At 37.7% G+C, this 20,119-nt stretch overlaps 1 protein-coding gene across 2 annotated transcripts in view; it reads left to right on the top strand.

The window, feature by feature from the left end:
• Positions 1 to 20,119, top strand: part of NCK2 (NCK adaptor protein 2) — an 84,466-nt gene that overhangs the window by 41,792 nt on the left and 22,555 nt on the right. Inside the window, exon 3 of one of the 2 annotated variants that reach the window (XM_054627866.2) lies at positions 11,239 to 11,477. In XM_054627866.2, coding sequence (XP_054483841.1) covers positions 11,252 to 11,477 — 226 coding nt within the window. In that variant the 5' untranslated portion in view covers positions 11,239 to 11,251. Of the gene's footprint in view, positions 1 to 11,235; positions 11,478 to 20,119 lie in introns of both variants that reach the window. The other variant, XM_054627865.2, reaches the window with a different exon arrangement.

The following is a 20,119-nucleotide window of genomic DNA, read 5'->3' as shown; positions in this document are numbered from 1 at the left end:
TTAAGCTGCTGATGGAGGCAGAAAAAAGCCTTGCAGCTGCTGCCTGTACTTGCCTGAGCCCTGCCTGCTGCTGGGGATTGCAGCAGCAGGTGCAGGAAAGGGAGCTTGAGGGCAGATGGCACAAGCACAGGGAGGGCAAAGGCTGGAGGAAGGGCTGGCCAAGACGAGGGATATTAGCCAACTGTCTGTTGTTGGAGTTGCTTTATATTCAGATTTTTTTTTTTTTTCTTCTCATCTTTCAACAAATTGAAATCAGCAAAGATGACAGTCCACATTCCCTGTGTTTTCTGGTAAGTACATGATAAAAGGGCATGGAAAAATGTATAGTCTTCAGGATGGAAGGAAATACCTTCTTCCAAAAATACAGCCTGAGATGAAACAGTAAAAATCATCTTACTGTAAAAATCCTCTTGTTGTTTTTTGGGATTTTTGCTTGGTCTCTAGAAGGTTGCCAGTACTGTCTGTTAATCTTTGTCCTGTTTTCTGAATGACATACAGATACACATTTCTTAAAAATATCACACATCCCAAACAAGCTGAAACATGTTTGTTTGGTTTTCTTAATCCCTTAAGGTTGTCATCCCATATTTATGGAAAGATTTGAGCTAGGTTTTTCTCACAAGCCCTTTGCTCTGTCTGTTGATGACTACACTAAGCTTAGTTAAAGACATGATGAAATGTTTTCTCTGTAATTTCTATTACTATTGCTAATTATCTTCTAAGCATAGGTAAGTTATAAGGCTTGTAGCTAGTACTGTGTAACTGTAACATGAGCTGCTATAATACCAACTTGTTCCTGTAGAATACCAGCTTTTTGCCCTTTGAAATAGAGCTTTAAATTTAAATCATCTTTCAGGAGCTGAAAACGAACACTGCCTACTTTATAACAGTCATACTGTTCCAAAAAAGGCTACAGAAATATCCTTTTCAAGTAAAACATCAAAAGACTTTAAAAAACTCAGCATCCTGAAACAGTAGAGCGCTTATCACATAAATAGAAAAGATTATACTTAGTATTATGTGTTTTAAAGTCTGCCACATTGATTAAGCATTTGTTTCTTTAACTGCACCAGATGAGGAAATTTTGTGGTATAGCACTATTACTAATGAGAATCTTAAAAAAATATTGAACTGGGAGGGTTAGGTTGTGTGAAAGTCACGACATAAAACAACAGCACATAAAATTAGAGTGGTATTGCATGATTAATAGGCCAGAACTTAGATTTGTGTTCTGATGTTGCAGCAGCCTACCTTATAACAGCCTGGATGGCTTTCTCTTTGTACCACCAGAGAAGTTAGCAGCCCAAAGTATCTGTTAGTTTTCATAGAATATTTAGGGATGGAAGGGGCCTCTAAGGGCATCTAGTCCAACCCCTCCTGCAGTGAGGAGGGACATCTTCAAGTAGATCAGGCTGTTCAGAGCCCTTTCTAATCTGACCTTGAATATTTCCAGGGATGGAGCATCTAGCACACCTCTGGGCAACCTGTTCCAGTGTTTCACCAGTCTAATAATAAAAAAAATAAATATTCTTTCTTATATCTAGTCTAAATCTACTCTCTTTTAGTTTAAAACCATTGCCTCTTGTCCTATCCCAATAGGCCATGCTAGAAAGTCTGTCCCCATCTTTCTTGCAGGCCCCCTTTATGCAGTAGAAGATTCTATAGGGTCATCTCTTCTCCAGGCTGAACAACCTCAACTCTCTCAGCCTGTCTTCATAGAAGAGGTGCTCGAGCCCACTGATCATCTTGGTGGCCCTCCTTTGTACCTGTTCCAACAGTCCCATTCTATCTGTGCTGAGAGCCCCAGATCTGGATGCACTGTTTATTCTGGGTGGGGTCTCACCAGAGCAGACTAAAGGAGCAGAATCACCTTTGACCTGCTGGCCATGCTGCTTTTGATACAGCCCAAGATGCAGTTGGATTTCTGGGCTGCAAGTAGACATTCCTGGGTCATGTCCAGGCTTTCATCTACCAATGCTCCACAGTCCTTCTCTATAGGGTTGCTCTCAATCCCTGCATCCCCCAGCCTGTACTGATACGGAGTTGCCCTGACCCAGGCGTAGTACCGTGTACTTGGCCCTTTTGAACCTCCTCAGGTGAGCATGGGCCCAGTTCTTGAGCTTGTCCTTGTCCCTCTGGATGGCAACCCATCCTTCAGTTTTGTCAGCTGTAGTTTGGTGTTATGTGTAGTCTTGCTGAGGATGTGCTTAATTCCCCCATCTGAGTCACTGATGAAGACATTGAACAGTGCTGATCCCAGTATGGACTCCACTTGCCTCTGATCTCTATCCAGACACTGAGCCATTGATCAATGTCCAAATACCCTCTGGATGTGACATCGAGCCAATTCCTCATCCACTGAGTAATCTATGCATCAAATCCATATCTCGCCAATGTAGAAAGAAGGAAGGGTGTTGTGGGGGACTGTGTACAGACAACATCTGTATCCTTTCCCTTATCCACAGGTGTAGTCACTCCATCATAGAAGGCCACTAAGTTGGTCAGGGAAGGCTTGGATTTGGTGAAGCCACATTCTCACATAACCATTAGCAATTTTATTCCTATTTGGTATTTTCCAAAGTCTTATGTTGTGTTTCTTCTTGCAGCTTTTGACATTGTATGCCTCAAATTATGAATCTGTATTAGTCTGAATAATGGGCAGCTGTGACTGTGAGGTGACTTTGGCTTTCAAGAAGGGCAGAAAAATGTGAGCTGGAAAATTGCCTTTACTGCCCTCATTGTGCTGGGCAGCCCCTTCTTTTGAGGGCATCCCCGCCAGTCTCGTACAACAGATACTTGTGCTACACCTTCTTGCTGAAGTGGAGCTTAGTGAGCTGGAAAAACCTACAGCCATCAGATATTGATGTCACTAAGAATCTGGACTGCAAGCAAAACATAAGTGGTCTTGCTCAGGAGATGCAGCCTTTTTGTTTAACACTATTCCTTTTCCTTAAATGTTGAGTTTACATTTGAAGCAGTCCCTGCTTGCTTATTTCACTTGAGCAGACTCATTCCTGTGATAGACATCATGAAAACTTTGGATGACAAATTTTCTTACTAACATCTTTCTTACTAACAGACTATCTTTTTATACATTCTTAGATAAACACACAAAGATTTTGTTTTTGTTGAATGGTAAAATGCTGTACTGACTCCTTAGCAGGAAAGATGTATTTCTGGCTGTTTCTAACATATATTCTTCTTTATTTCTTTGTCAGCCTTTTTAAAAGACTTCTAAGCCACTTACAAGACAAAAAAAGTGTTTAAGCTTTGTGCTCTATTGGAGCTGTGCAGAAATTCGTTACCGCTAAACTATTCTTGAGGTTTCCTGTTTTCAGTTGTTCTGCAATGCGAGATACAAGGTGCCAGTGTGTAGCTGCAGCTGTATTAGAGATTGGCTTATCAGATCTCTTGTGGGGCCAGGAGAGGCCAACCTTGCCTGGCAGCTGTCACAGGCATTTGGCTGCAGGAACAAACTCCAGCTCTCACACCACTGTGCCCGTAAACAGTGGCTGGCCACACCAAGGGGACAGGGTCTGAGGTGTGTAGCTAGCAAGGTCAAGTTAGTACAGCTCTAAACTGCTGGTTAATTATGAGTGATCCTTCACCTTTTTTGGAGATGTACCACCCAATTATGTTAACAAGAAGTATCATCTAAAAGCTCCATGCTTTGTGTGCCTGTAGAAGGGGACTGTGGCAGGGCTGTCCTGCCTGGGTGCACAGGCTGTAGCACCTCTGGTGCCGTTAAGTGTTGCACCAGCCTCGATCGCCCTCACCCTTTCTTTTAGAATTATGCCTTTCTGGTTGTTTTTTTAAAAATTTTTTACCCCTAAGTGACTTGAAAGGAAACCAAGCATTTTTTGTGCTTTAGAACAAATGTCTCAGTGCTGCCAGGAAAGCTCATGGCACCTACTGAGCCTGCCTTTGAGTCACTCCTGCATTATAGCTGGGGCTATCCCTCAGCTGATTGATAAATCTGTCCAGCTTGGATGGATGGGTAGACCTAAACCAGGATCTCAAAAGAAGTGGAGAAAAGGAATTTAGAGAATACCTAAAGCTGTAATAGCTTTGTGGATGTTTCTGATATCTTGGGGTGCACTTGAACATTAAAAGTGTTTTAATTTTTCTTATACTTTTATATGCTAGTTAATGACAAAAAAGAAAATGGTTGTCTCTGAAAAATAATCCCATATGTAGAAATAAGTATTAAACCTTTTTTTCCTGCATCATGTGCAGTCAACTTAAGATTCTATCTAATTCTGTACTTATACTTTTGCGAATATTTAAATTATTCCAAGGCAGTTTTAATACCTTTTTTATAGTTCTTGATGAGCTGAATTTTACTTCTTTCAATACTTTCAGTGTGCATTTCTGGACTTGAGCTTATTGCTGTCAGTTTTTCCTTTTCATGGAAAGGACCAGGGAGAGGGGACACAGAAAACCTCTAGAGCTTTTTATTTCACTTTTTTAACATTTTTTTTTTTAACCAGTTCTTCTTTGGTAAATGCTAAATTGTGAGAGTAGGTTGCAAATTGTAATAGAACATTCCTCCTTTGCAGTGGATGAGTTTATTTACATCTTTGTTCACATTTATTTTTTACAACCTTCCACTCATCTTTGTTTTCAGCTTTGGAAAACTGACCCCCTAAAATACAGACAGCAGCATCTATTGATGGTGACTGTGTCTTCAGTTTGCACATCAAAGTAAATTAGATAATAATTACTTGCACTTACTCAGCTATCAGTTTTAGTTCTGTAATCAATGCATCCTAATGAGACCTAATAGTGAAATCCCCCAAATTAATTGTCAAGCTTGTGCTAACACAGTCAACTATTTTAGGTTGCCTGGATGGGGGGGGTGTTTTTGCTCAGGTATGGGTTTGACACCTCAGAACCACATAGCTGGGTGATGAATGCTTGGTCACTACATCTATTTAGTTAACTTCCTTTAAAAAAGAGAGAGAAGTCTGATGCAGTGACCTCTTTCCAAAGAAATGTGTCTCTTGGGGTGAGTTGACACACATTATATGAAGTATTAAAGTGTTAAACTGCAAAAGCAGTTAGACAAAGTGGCCTTTATGTGTTCCATCTCTATTTGTCCAAGCACCAGCAAATAGCGCAAGTAACAAAGCATGGAAGGGGTTTTACTAGTTGAAACAAAGGTTATAATTATAACGACTGGTAATAATTTTCTTGTAGCAATCATTAGAAATATGTCTTCCTTGATTTAGGTTAACTTTGGTGTTTGAATGAAGGAGGTGATATTTTCCTGTTTCTGCTGGAGATAGCTAAAATATATCCAAAAGGTGTATTCTTTTTCACAAGTGTTTATTTGAATTCACATTACTCGTTCTTTTTAATACCTTCTGAGTTCTGTATTTGTTTTAGTGTTTTACTGGTCCTTGAGAACTGAACGAAACAATTTCAAGTGTAAAGATGTGTTTTTTTTAAATCTTTCTCTATGTCAAAACTATTAATCTAGGCTGATGTAAAAAAACTAACCACACACCCACTCATGCAACAAAGAAAAAACTGTAGGTGAAAACAAAACTTCAAATTTCCTGAAACTGTAGGCAGGTTTACCAGAGATTGCATCATCATAAACAAGAAAGCTTCAGATTTAGAGTGTACTTCAGATGAAGTGATCTAACAGAAGTTATTAATTGCAGAATACAGTAAGCATATCCAGGTACTATGAAACAAGTCTGTATGAACACAGATTTTTTAAAATTTACTTTCTGCAACTATGTTACTTTAGAGGACCAGATATTGCCTATTTACCATAGTTTATGAAAGATTAAACAGTTGTGCACCAGATAGCCGGCTTGTTAGCAACAGATGCTGCATGGTTCAAAACACATTTTGATTTTTCAGAGTTTGGGGACAGGAGGAAAGGTTTTTCAGCCTTCAAATCTTAGAAAAAACCATGATACATCATTAGGTAGTTTTCTATTCTTCCCCTGTAATTAACTAAATATCATATCATATGGTATCATAAAGATCATATAGTAATTCTGTTTTACTTAATATTGTATAGCAATTAGATGGTTTATGTCCATCAGTGTCATGTAAAAGCCTCTGTATCAATTCTGTCCCTTTCTTTCCATGTGTCTTAAGAAGACATGCAGTTCCAGAACAGTCTGTTATATCAATTGGCACTGCCTATTATTAGAATTTTTGCTTGTTCCCTTGGTGAGGGATTACATTTCAAGCATTACTGTCAATCATTTTTCAGTGATGTTCCTTTTTGCAAAACAAATTGTGAACAAGGAGAACAACTGCTTCCTTTCTCACTGCATGTTTACCTTCTGTTTGTACTGTCCTAACTAACCCTGACATAACTGTGAGCCTCCTCTTGAGGCCAAGAAAAGATGCTGCCTTTCTACCCACTGGACTAGGGCATTAAACTAGATGGAGTGTTGACTTGTGTCAGTCTATAGGAGAAGATTGCAGTTTGGTTGGCGTGCTGATAAGAGTCCTTTCCTATTGGTCATCGTGGGAGAAATATATTAGTCCTAAATGGCGAGGGGGAGAGAGTGAGGTTTGGAATCCCAGCCTGGTAAAAACACAGTGGGATCTGCATAACAGTTCTTTGTATTTTGGTAATTAAAATGACACCAACTGAATATGTCTTTCACATGAAGAATCACTAGTAGATTTACAAGGTTGTTGGAGCAAATTCTCTTAAGTTCCTCTATCTTTAAATTTCCATCATCTCAAATATTACTTGTATGGTTCAGTTTTAAGGATGGCTTCAAAATGGCATAGGTGTTTCTTTGTTTAGTTTGTTTTTCCTGTCATTGCTAAGTTGTTGGATTGTTGATAGTTTATTGATCATAACCTTTTCCTTTCTGGACTTTCTTCTCATAAAATCATACAGAAGCTACGGTACTAGATATTCCACCAGTGTCTGCATTTATTCTGCCCTATGGTTAGTTAATGTTCTTCACTTGTCTGAGCAGACTTTCAGTACAGCCACAACTGTCTTGCCTTTGGCTGAGTTTTTGTTCATTGCCTTCTTGGCTGGACAGTTTTTCAGTTTTGCTCTCTCCCAAGGATAATTTTCTGTAGAAAAATTTTCATGTGTGCTTCCGCAGTAGGGCAGCTTCCATTGAAGACAGGACTCCTTTCCTAACAAAACCTAAGCTGAAGGGAAGTAACTAAGTGGCTGAAAATACATTAGCTCAATCTAAGCTATGTTAGTTTTAACATTTCAGCAAAAATACAATCTTGGTAAAATAAATTAGTTTTTTGAGACTGATAGCAGTGAAGGAATTGCTGGATTAAAAGGAGTTGGAGTTGTGTATTGGTATTGCAAGAATTAACCTTTGAAGGTCTGGGTTGTGGAGTTCTGTTTGCTCTCATTTTATGTGGTGTCTTCATTTTGGGTTGGTTTTGGTTTTTGAGGTTGGAAGTTGGTTTGCCATAGAAGTAAAGTAAATGACCACTTGATGTGGTAAGGTAAAAGTCAGGGTCATGTGAAACAAGTGTATGGAGGAGAGACTGTTGCAGTTCCTTGCAGACCTGTATTATCTCCGTATTTCAAAGCTTTTCACTGGTGCTTTCAGTGTGGAATGTTGTTCTGTTAGGAGAAGACAACTCAGTATTTCAGCGCTAGGACTTCTGAGCTTTTTGAGAAGGAACTTTCCAAAATGGTGTACACTTTTAGCAGTAACAGATTTTCATTTTCTTGATGTGAAGGAATCTTATGTTGCCATTAAAATCCTCGGGAACTGTGGTATGTTTTATTTTGCAGTATGTAAGCAGTGCACTGAAGAAATTTCATGCTTTCAATCCGTGTCAAGTTTTTATGGTACTCTCAGATGCTTTGGGAGTCTGTGTTATTGTTTTCTTTTCATTTTCCCCCAGATCTCGTTATGTTGTCTGCTTATAATCTTTTATTTGGCACATGGCTGTGTTGCAGAAGCATTTCAAAACTATTACCTCTACAGCCTCCCTTCTGGGAAACAAATATGTCCTTATTTACATACTAGGAAATCTTAGCTCTGCAGATGTCACAGGAAGAGCCATATTGAGAGCATGGTGCTGGTAACTCCAAGTTTGTGGGTTCAATCCCTGTGTGGGCCGTTCACTTCAGAGTTGGACTTGATGATCCTTGTGGGTCCCTTCCAACTCAGAACATTCTGTGATATTGTCCTTGATGGATACAGTCTAATAATGTAATCATAAGAAAATAATTTGAAGAACTTTAATGTATTTCCCCACATTAAAAGCAAAGAAAATAAAACAAAACAAGCAATCAACCCCAAAACACAAAACAAAATTTGCTCCCCCAGAAAGAACAGACCTAAAATTAAAAAAATAACCCAATGTAACTGAGTTGTACATACATGTACACAGCTTTAAATGGATAAATGTTTAACTGCAATTGCATTATGCATTTTGACTCTAAATCCTGTCTCCACTTGAGAAGGAGAGCTTGTGCCACTAAAAATTTAGTAAAACCTGGAGACTACTTTACTGAAAGGGGTTATGTGTGAGCATGGTGCTCAGGAAACTTGGCTTCTGGAATAGTCCAGAGTGCTTCTACCAAAATTGCATCATGCAGGGGGTGTGCTTGTGAAATGACAGCATTTCTCAGGCATAGTGACATTTTTACATGTCTACACTAATGTGAGTTTAAGAAGTTGAGTAGGTTTGAGCACCATGTCCTGGGTAGTTTCAGAGGACTACAGTTGATGTTGTCAGCCCTGGTAAATAGTTTCTTCCTGTGCTTCTGTCCTTCCCCAACTCTGTGGGGAAATACGTGATGACTCTTACAATAGGGCTCAATTCAAATTGTTTTTTTCTTTAGAGGTATAGGAAGAGTTTAATAGTTTTCCACTAGTCACTACTCAAATATTATTCCTAATGTGGGGTTCTTATTATTTTTAATATGCTGTAATATTGATAATTTTAACTTTCCTGTATTGTGAAAATAACCTTTTTTAGAAGGGGAGCCTATGTAGTGGCAACAGCATCAACCAACTGCACTGATGATGTCCTATTTCTTCATGTTCTCCATGTCCCCGGGAATAGTAAGAATTGACCATTTTACAATTGCTGAGATAAAATAAACCAACCTAAATTGGAGAGATAGATTATATTGACAACACCAGCCTCCAGAACATGTTTGATTGCAGTCCCCTGTGGCTACATCAGCTTATCGACCTGTAGGCTCTCTGTCCATTTTATGTCAGTCAGAAAGCAGGGCAGTTTATTGGAGACTGAGGTCCAAAGTTCAGACTCTTCTCTATCATTGTCAGATGGGATTATTATTTTAAGGGAAAAAATGGTTGAATTTTTACTGACTTATTTCTTGTAAAACTATCAGTTCCTCTGCATAAGTCACAGCCTGTCTGAGCTGTAAGGATCATGCTTCTCTGCTATTCAAAGCATCATAGCTCCTCTTTAAATCCATCTAGGGGACCTCAGCCATGCAAATGTATATCTGAATAATGTTTTAATTGTTGTGTGTTCTTTCTGGTTTTTGATTGGAAAATGAGAATATAAACCTGTTCAACTCAGCTTCAGATTTTCAAAAATCATGTCCTGCCTTGGCCATGAGGAGTAAATTTGCTGGCGTTTGCCAGCAAATGGCAAGCACAGCTTTTTGCTATCAAATGGTTTAGCAATTGTAGCTCAGGCCAATATGATGTTCTCTTGGAAACAAAATTCATTATAAGAGGCAGCTATTAATTTATAATAGGGTTCACTATTATGTTTTATGATTATAGATTAAGTAAGTAAAGCACTTATTTTTCCTAGAGTAGATAAGCTGGGTTGTCTGGCATGCAGTTTTCACAGTTTGTACTGTAGCTAAAGGGGGAAGTGTGTGTGTGTTTGTGTGTGTATTTACAGACTGCAGAAGGAACCCTTTTGGAATATAGGTGATATAATTTACATGCTGAACAGAATTTCTGAATGAAGCTTGTTTTTAAATTACCTTTCTGTCGCATAAACTACTAGGTATCAGAGAAGATAGGGTTGTGGACTTCTAAGACCTAGGCAACAAAGTCAAATATTACAGAAGTCTTTGGACATTATTAGTTTGAAGTACTTTTGCACCTTTTTCTACTAACCTGTAGTTCAAATGAAATCTACACCTTTTATTTAAAAAAACCCCAAAATCAGACACATTGATTTTCAAATATGTTCTCACCTCCTACTCTCTCTCTCCTCCTCTTCCCTCTCCCCCAACCTGCACGGCAGCAATTAGAACATTTTAGGTGACTTCTCAGAATTTAGAAGGTAAAGTCAACATGTCTTGGTTGGCATTATAACATATTTGAATGTCATTGGTACCAGTGTTGGACTTTTTCCTTGCACGCTATTGTGTGCTGCCTCGCATTGTTCCTGGTAATTGCTGGGATGCGTAGGAAAACGTGGAGGCATGCAGCTGTCTTTGTGCAGCTGACAAATAGCTTTGAGAAATATCATTGTTCTTACAGGTAAGTGAGAGAAAGACAGCTCATTCAGTGTTAATGGAACTCTGGATATGTTTCAGGTAGGGAAGAAGTGAAATCCAGTGGGTGCTCTTTTCCACCCTGCTGACTAATGCCTGGTGCAGGACTATGCTGAGCTGGGATCTTCCTGGGAACAAAGGGGGAGTGAAGATTCTTAAAGGCAGTTTTGTGCTGCCTGCACAAAACGGTGAACAAAGGCTTGCTAAAGACAGTACCCTCTTATTGATGGTAGATTTCCCTGCTGGGTTACATTGCTTCTTGAATTATTTCTTAACTTTCTACTAAATAAAGATGGACAACTTTGTTTAAATGCAGAAAACTTATATGTGTGAGATTAGTATGAGGATGCGGAGCTAGTGCAGAGGGAAAACACATTTTTTAAATGCTGCTTTTTTTTTTTTTTTCTCAGATCAGAACTTGGAATCCCAGATGTGGGATACTTTTATAATGCTATATGAAAAAATTGAACAGATTTTATAAGTAAGCTTCTGTTAATATATATCCATGTAATATTTTATATACATTTGGAGGATGTGAATGTAATACATTATGACGAGAATTTACTATCAAGATGTTGCCATATTTTAGTGGCTGAAAAACGAAGAAAAGTCATTATGACTTCCCTTATTTTTAAGAGGGTTTTCCCTGTATGACATTCTCATTTTCCCCTAGCCTTTTTCTTACTTATTTTAGAAGAATTCAAAGGGAAAAAAGAGTAAGAATTATATGACAAAGTTTATGAGGATAATGTTTTATTATTTTGTTGCAGAAGGACTCCATGAAAGATGACAGAAGAAGTTATTGTTATTGCAAAGTGGGATTACACTGCACAGCAGGACCAAGAACTTGACATCAAGAAAAATGAGCGTCTTTGGCTATTAGATGATTCTAAGACATGGTGGAGGGTAAGAAACGCGGCCAACAAAACGGGATATGTGCCATCAAATTATGTGGAGCGAAAAAACAGCTTGAAGAAAGGTTCTCTGGTTAAAAATCTAAAAGACACACTGGGTAAGTCCTTTTGTATTTTGGAATAAATTTAGTAGACTTGATGCATTTCAGGTTGGGAATGTAATGTGGATATAAATATTTTTTAACATGTGTGTTTGGTCTTTATGCTTAGTTTGAGGTGACATGATGGGTAGATGATTGAGGGAGGGAGAGACAGAGAGAGTGGGTGTGGGTGGAGAATCACGTGTGAAAATCTGCAATATGTTTCCTTCCATCACATCCAGAAGAAAAAGATGTTACTTTTGCTCCAGTTTTCAAAGGTTCTGTGTTTTCAGTGGCTGAAGAACTGAGTTCCATAGACAAATCAACTGCTGAATCCTGTCCTTTCATGCTAACTCCTCTCACTTGAAAGATGAAGGATGTAAACTGGATTGTTCAGCATAGGTATCATAGCCAAAGCTAAATCACTCTATGAATGGCATTTTACAGCTTGGCTATATACAGTTAAGTTTCTGTGGTCTGAGATGTTCTGTCAACATCCAAGTCCTTAAATATGTATTCTACTTTCAACTTGCACATCAAGTCTTCACAACAGTATCTCATACACATAAAATAATCTAGCTTTGAGAAATTGTGTGTGTATTTTAAAGAAATCTTTTTGAAAGTCAAGTTAAATGGGTTTTTTTCTCTTTGATTTTTAAAGACTGATTAAAAAGGGCTTTGCATAGAAAAGGTTAGAAAAGGTTATAAACACAGTGATAAGTTGTTGTTTTATGCCAGGAAGACCTACTAGTGGTATTTCAGGATGTTATGAATAAAACAGAAACAGGCACATTAAAAGTGTTTTGAGGCATTTTCTTTTACTTTTGTTTTGGTTTTTTGCCTGTGCTTTATGAAGTCTTATATAGAGAAAATTTATTCTGTTGCAGACTGCTGTACAAAATGACTCTTCAATAGAAAAATTAGGATTCAGGGATTGGATTTTCTAGAAAGTTAAAAGATTCACTTAAAAATAACATGGCAATAGCTTATGCAGGATAATCCTGTGCCAATGTTGCTTCTAACAGGCTTTGTTTCTTAGTCACTCCTTCATTACCATGTCTTCCACTGCTGAGTTGCCATAAAGCACATGGAAATTGGGGACTAGAGGATGGGTGGCAGGCAAACAAGGTTATCATAAAATTGACCATGGTAATATTTAGGCACAGTCCTTTCTACAGATACTCTTGGAACATACTGATTATAGTGCCAGGAAATGTGATTATGACTTTTCAAAGATTAAAGTCCCAGTTGTGACATTAAGCTCTTTTTATATAGATTTATGTTGTTTAAAACATAAATATAATGTATATATATTGTTTGAAAGGTACCTTAACAAAGGATTGCAGTCCTGTTGTTATAATATTTCAAGTGTTCATGTAAAATGTGGGCAATATTTGCTTGATGCAAACACATTTTTATTTATGTCCAACAGAAATCTCTTTAAGTGAAGGAATAGAGGTGTGTCCTAGCCTATGTGTGTGTTTATTTTCAGTCTTAGCAAAACTGCATGGTGCAGGGTGCTTCCTCTCGCTCTAGAGGTGAGTGATGAAAAGGTGTGAGAAAAAAGCTTGGTGGTTTCATGGCTGAACCATCCCTAGGTGTCACAACTCCCAAGCCTCAGCCCTTTGTGCACACCTGCATGGGTTTTGAGTTCTGAAGCACTGTTATGACAAGTAACAGTGCCTCAGAATAGACAGACAACATTCCCTGTTCCCTTTCTAATGGTTTTCTCTGTGTGTTTGTTCAGCTGAGGCAGAAAGTTCCTTATGATGGGGTCTGGTTTTTGTGTGCTGTGACTACACTTACCTGGTGAGCATCCAGAATGTGAAGCACCTCTCATGCTCTTTTAAGCCCATATAAACAGTGACAGTGAGAAACTGTCTAAGGCATACCTAACTCACAAATGGATTCAGAATATTCTTAATATCTATCCAAAGGAGCTGGTGCTTAAGAGTACTCTTCTTTAAAAGTTTAGCTGCTGTGAACTCCTTACCATAATGAAACATGTATGTGCTGTGTACTGTGTATCTGTACAACGTTTTTTACCTTTCCTGAATCAGTGTCCTCAACTAAACTATAGTATTCAAGCCTTTCCTGTCTTGCTGTACAGTAATTTCCCATTCAGAACAAGCAGAGCATGTGTCCTTCCTTAGAGGATCCATTGTTTTGAGAGGCCATCAAAAATGCACTCCTTCTTTTTAAACAAAGGCTTGCAAATTGCAAGACTGACACTTCATCTAGTGAAACAGCTTTTGAAAGTTTTGCTTCACCCAGTGAAGCAAGTTCTTAAGTTCTCTTTATACAAATATGTCTAATGTATCATCACGCCTGCCTCTCCAAGGATCACAATAAAATTCTCATTTAAATATCTCCTAACCCACCTACCCAGCTGGGAATGGTGGTCATGAGTATTAGTCCTTAAACCAAATCTGTTTCCAACTTTGATCTTGAAGCTACTGCCAAAAGATCAGGTACTGAACTTAAAAAAACCCCCAACAAAATGTCGCTTAATAGTCTGTCAATAATTAATCGTGAATCTTGTGAAACCTCAGGAGAGAAACAGCAGACTCATAGCTGCTTCCTGTGACGTACCTACACCCCCCCTTTTCATACTTGTGTCACTCAAGCAAATGGTTGTTCCCATGGAGATGCACTTTCCCCTGCCTCTTTCTTAATAGATTACATTTCCTTGTGTTAAAAAAGAATTCATCTGAAAGCATCGTTATCATGCAAATGATGTCATGTGTTGTGTATGTGATTACCTGTAGCTATCTGCCACTCTTGTGCTTATCCACAGTAATTACTGGTGCTTGAATTATATTTTTATATTCAATAAATATGAAAAGTGCCAGCCATAGCTCAAATTGTGGCAGACCCCGTAGGAGCTATAACTATTTAATTAATAGTTTCCCTCATTTACTGTTGAAGATGCATCATCTGAATAGTTGTTCATCTTTGGCAGTCTGTTTTCTAATGAAACTTTATGCCACCAGTTATGTTGGTGTATTGTACACAAAAACTTATAATCTCATCAGAGAATTAAGTCATGCCTATTTGATGCTAAAAACTAATTTTCCCTGAACTGTTGACTGTCATTAATTATATCTCAACCCTTGAATATTCTATTAATAGAGTCCTATCAGCTTTACAGTTTTTTGGCTCAGGATTGGTTGAAGGTTGATGGATAGAATAGGCAGCTTGATGTTTTAAAATATCAGCCAATTTTTAGCAATGTCTTAAGGCTTTCTTGAACTTCCATTTTATTTTGGCATTTTTTGAAAAAAAAAATCAATTAAAATGTGTTCAGAGACGACTCTCCTAAATGTGTTGGGTTTTTATTAAAACACTAATTAATGCTTGTTTAGCATATGTTCTTTAAATCAGTTCCTTGTGGACTGAAAAACAGCTCACCCAAAATCTCAAATGACCCCCAGTACTTTCTGAAGAGATACTTTAGAATCTTCCTATGCCTTTTCACAAAACAATAGCCTTTTCTACACCATTCACTTTGTCTTTGCCTTTCTAAGGGCTTGCTCTGTTCTGTTGTATCTTCTTTTAGTCCTGACATCAGGCAATTTTCCATAACTTTTAACTTTTCTTAAATTACTTAGAGAAACTTTGAGTCTTGTAATTCTTTGATTGATGGATGTCTGGTTTTGTCATTTTTCTGTTTGATATATACTACTTGTGTCTTCTTAAATCTCTTTCTTGAGTGAGGTCTAATGAATACTCAACTATAATGGCCTAGTTTTAATTATGGAAATACAGTGTATAGGCCACCTATTGAGTATTTTTAATGATTCATCTTCTCATTCCCTTTTTTGTCTTAACTGAGTGATACTGCAAGTAAAACATTAATGGTAATTTGGCCATTTCAAATTGCTGTCTTCTGTTTGCTCATATTGAATGAAATCTGGTAATTATAACTATTCTTAAGGCAAAAGCCAGCTTCTATGCCTGTGATTAAAATTTCATCTTCATTCATTATAATGAAGCTTAAAATAGTTTCCTTTTACAGTATTTCTTTTGCAGGGAGGGTATTTTCTATACATTTTGAATAAGTCTTACTAAGCAAGAGACCTCCAGCATGCATCTTTTAAACTGTGATTTTCTGTAATATAATTCTTCCCATGTGCTGGGGGCTGGAAAGGAATTCCCACATCCATTTGGTTGGAGTGGGTGTTTGCCAGCACCACCCCCAGAGCTGCCTCTGAGTGCAACTCCATGGGTTTCCCCGTCTGCAGCAAAGATGATCTATGCCTGCTGGCTCATCTCTGTCATGCCAAACAGAAACCTTATCTGAAGGAAGCCAAAATAATTGAGAAGTCAGTTGTTTGTGTACTCAAAATAAAACTTCTACATTTTTTCCATCCCTTTGCAAGTCATTTTCCTGGCAGCAGCACAACTCCCCAGGCAGCAGCGTGCCATTAGAGACTGAAGTGTGTGATCCAACAGCAGGGTGCCATTTTCATGGGAATCCATGATTTTCTGAATGTTTTTGCTGGTTTTGCTGCTTTTGCTTCACAACCACCACTGCATATAGGCATTTCTTGCAGGTTTCTGGTCTTGTTCCCTTTAGTGAGCAGCTAAGTAAGAAACCTTGAGGACACTCCTGCTCTGCTCTTGTTGTGGGTTTTTGAACAGATGCCCTGCAAAAGAAAAAGGTTTAATAAAATGTGTATTGAAAAGGAGATTGGACACCAAGAATACAGGAGAGGTATTTGCAAATCTGTAGGAACAATAGAAACACATGAGTTTTGGTGGTGATGGCAAGTGACAGTAACCTTGATAACATTTCACAGATATGTTTGAGTTGCATGAGAGACTTCTTAAATGGCTCCTTTATTGGGCTTCTGGAAGTCTGCAAAACTTTTCACTCAGTATACCAGATTTGGAAAGTAAGAATTGCCAAGTGAGACATAATGTAGAGAAGCCAGTTCTTGCTTGCATCAGTGTTCCTAGCAGGATATTTCACAAGTGTTATGAGCATCCAGAAGTATTTCCTGTGTTTGTCAACCCCTGTGGTGTGTGTCTACCTGGGTCAGTCCATACATCTGCAGGAGTCCCTGAATGCCAAAGCACCATACTGGTGCTTCCAGGGATCAACAGTTTTAGATCTCTCTCCTCTCCCCAGTTATTGTTATGAAAATGCTAGGGTTTTTTTCAGATTTATAACTTCATATTTTCTCATTTGAGGGCTACTTAGTACTACTTTCTCAGTGCTTATTTGGAAATTGACAGGGAAGTTAGCCCTTTTTGGTTTGCAGAGTCACTGCCTAGTAAGAAGCAGAAATGAGGAATTACTCATTCTTTAATGCAGTGGTTTTCTTAGCAATGGAAAACTGTTCCTCATTAATGTTGGTTAAGAGGCTTGGTGTACTTCTGCTTTACATATAAATATTTTAACTCAGATTTAAACAATTACCATCATAGTTCTGTAGAACATGGTTATGAAATCTCATTCTCCAGTTAAGTTATCAACCTTTAAGTTCTGGTGTGTGTGTGTGTGTGTGTGTTATTGGCCTTTATTTTTTTTTCCCATTTTTTGGTTTGATTTTGAGGACTTTTAAAAAATATCTTAGTGATCCAGTTTTGGGAACTCTGATATGACATGTGTGGCAGATTTAACTGTATAAGGTGGTATTTTGACATTCATCAGATAGCTTCTAAATCTTGTTTTAAGTATTGAAATTTGATTACTAAAGTCTTTCATGGGTGAAAGTTACTTATGACTCTAACGTTGCAGGTTTTAGTTGAATATTTTCTAGTTTTTCCACACTAATTTTTAAAAGTGTGTAATCATAAGAAGTATGCACAGTATTTTTGGCACAGTCAGAGCACTAAGATGAGTCTTCAGTACTGTTTGCTTGATGAATTTGTTTGTTTATCAGTGACCTGTCTGAGCCTCATCTGCAAGATTACATAAAACACATTAAATTTGTAATAGACCCAAGTACCAGTTTGAAAATATTTCTATTAATTCTTAATTAGTTATTTCCAATTATAGTCTTCTCTGGACACTCGAAGGGCATAAAATTTGCTACAGAATGAAAGAATGGTGGAAATAAAAAGAAATATGGTATCACTGTATAATAAGTGTATTGTTGTATAGCACAGCCTCTTAAGTCTTATACAACTCATGTTAATAAAAACAGGCCAACCTTACAAGACAAACAGTTATTGTAATCTCTCTAGAACTCCAAGTTTCCAGTGTTTTTGGCCTTCCTTGTCACAGACCTGTAAGAAATGCTAGTCTTTCCATTCACAAACCATTAATAAAGTTGATTTAAAAAAATAAGTAACTTCTTGAAGTATATAGCTACTTGTCAAATTATTTATCACATATAAAAATTCCTAAGAAAGAATTGTATGAAGTTTTTGTTTAGCCCAACATCTATACCTGAAATTGGTGATAAAATCAATCCCCTTGGAAGAAATCAGTAAAAATAAAAGTATTTTTTCTGTGTCACTTATTGTTGTTTGAAGCTTTTGAGCTTGTGGGCATGACAGTAGTGTCATGTCTGTTGTGCTTCTGGAGGATTGGATGAGAGTAAGTCATCTCTATTTGCACTTTAAAGGAGTTGGCACACAGGACTTTTAAGTTCAAATTCGGGCAGAGGAAGTAGTGGAAGTGTTTATATACAGCACAAATTCTTGCTCAGTTTCCTAGAATCCTAGAATAGCTCATTTCATGGTTGATTTTGTTTAACAGAAGCACTTTCTCTGCTGTGCTTCATCCTGCTTTGTAGTTGTGTTGCTCAGAGTAAGCATGTTTGTTTTTGAGACAGTGTGGCAACGGTGGTGACTCTTCAGCAGTGATGAAATGGAGGAGAACATGATTTTGTGGTAGTGAGAGGAGTGATGGGAACTCCTTTTAGGTGTGGTGTCTTTAGTTTCGGGGGAAAAATAAGCTGGAACAATTGCATTTCTTCCATGTTCACAGTAATAATAGATTATTGTGGTTACATAGATTGCTGTGAAAGGAGGATTGGGAGATGTTCACAATGATTTCAGACACAGGGAAGAAATTTCTTCTAGATTCCCATCTAGAGCATGTGGAGTTAGGTGCTGGCAGCGCTGATGCCACTGGAGTGGTAGCAGATGATTTGTATAATATGTAATTGAAATACTTTGCTGTTTCTGGAAATATATCTGCCTCACAATCATCATTAAAACCTAGACCTGATTAAAGTAGTCATTTTCACTTCATTGATGATCTTTGAAGGTATGGAGACGTACCCAATAGCAATAGTTTTGCATATGGAAAATGACATACACTGATGACAGGGTAGGGTCTGCCTTCTGACTATTAGATACATAATTGCAAAAAATGCATTAATTTTGAATTAGTGTTACTATAAAATGTTTAAATATTTATTTAGAATGCAAAACAAACTCATGAATTTATGGTTTTGGACCTGTTGTTCACCCACAAATATTTAACTAATTTTGATATGCATATCATCTGTGTCCACTGAAAGTAACATTAAAAGAATCCAAGTCTCTGCCTGGTGGAACTGAAATCAGATTTTCTAAAAGATACTGTGTTGTAATTTCTAAAGAAACATCTGCTTGAGAAGGAAAAAATCTGAAGTTGCAAAGCAGACTAATGCAAAACAAACAAACAAACAAAACCACAACAAAAATCCCCAATGAAAATTGAACACAAACTTCATGCCTTTTAAAGAGCTGAAAGCAAAGCATTTTGGTGAATATTCTGGAGAACTTGTGGTACAGAATAATGCTTCTTTTATTGCTTGATAAGAGTTTCTCTGCTGGCTGTATGCACCAGGCCCTTTATTTGCTCCAAAGTGAAAAGCCAAATGCAGCAGTGAATGCAGAACCTGAAGCTTGTTGCAGTGCTAGATTGTAATGATTCAGAAGTTTGCTTTTCTCAGTTTACAATTGTATATATTGTATTCTGCTGAAGTTTTAGCTTCATTGGGGTAGATCATTTAAAGGATGTGCCGCTTCAAAAATAGCAAACAAAAATATAATGGAAACCATGATATGTTCTACCTTTCAGCAGATTTTTCTACTGTGACGGTTGCAGTAAAATGTTGCAAGGCTGAAGGCATAAGGAAATCCTCCTATTTTTAGTCTATATTGAATAAATAAATTTGTTCATTGTATTAGAGGTTTTATCTAATAGGTATACTTTTTTCCCCCTTTCCCATGCAGAATGTCTGTGTGTGCTCAGAGGTACATTGGCATTTACAGATCAAAGAACAAGCCTTTATTTTATTCATAATTATGTGTGAAAAGATAAAAGGATCACCTTAACTTAGTGTGGCTGTGTGTACTGATGTCTTTGGTATCATTTCCCTCAATTGTCACCTTGGAGGACCCTTGGTTTTGCCCCTTTCTGAGCCAGTTATGTTTCAACCTGTAATGTCTGGCCTTAGAGCAAGCCCAAAAATTAGCTCCCAAGGTAGTTTCATGGCTCTCTATTAAAGAGAGTCATTCCATTGCTGGTAGCTCCTCCTACGCCCTGTTCCAGCTGTGGAGGCAGTTTAATGCTTAAACTTAGCATTAAAAGTTTGTGTCTGAACCCTCAACTCTTTTGATGTTTCGTTTTTCACGTAGAATAAAATACTTTAAACATTCTGCTAATTATGTCTCTTCTTCTGAACCAGTAAAAATAGGGTGTGGGTTTTTCC

This window comes from Agelaius phoeniceus, chromosome 2 (genome assembly GCF_051311805.1).
Source record: "Agelaius phoeniceus isolate bAgePho1 chromosome 2, bAgePho1.hap1, whole genome shotgun sequence".
Taxonomy (NCBI): domain Eukaryota; kingdom Metazoa; phylum Chordata; class Aves; order Passeriformes; family Icteridae; genus Agelaius; species Agelaius phoeniceus.
The sequence above is the reverse complement of the archived record's forward strand: the minus strand, read 5'-3'. Positions and strand labels throughout refer to the sequence as shown.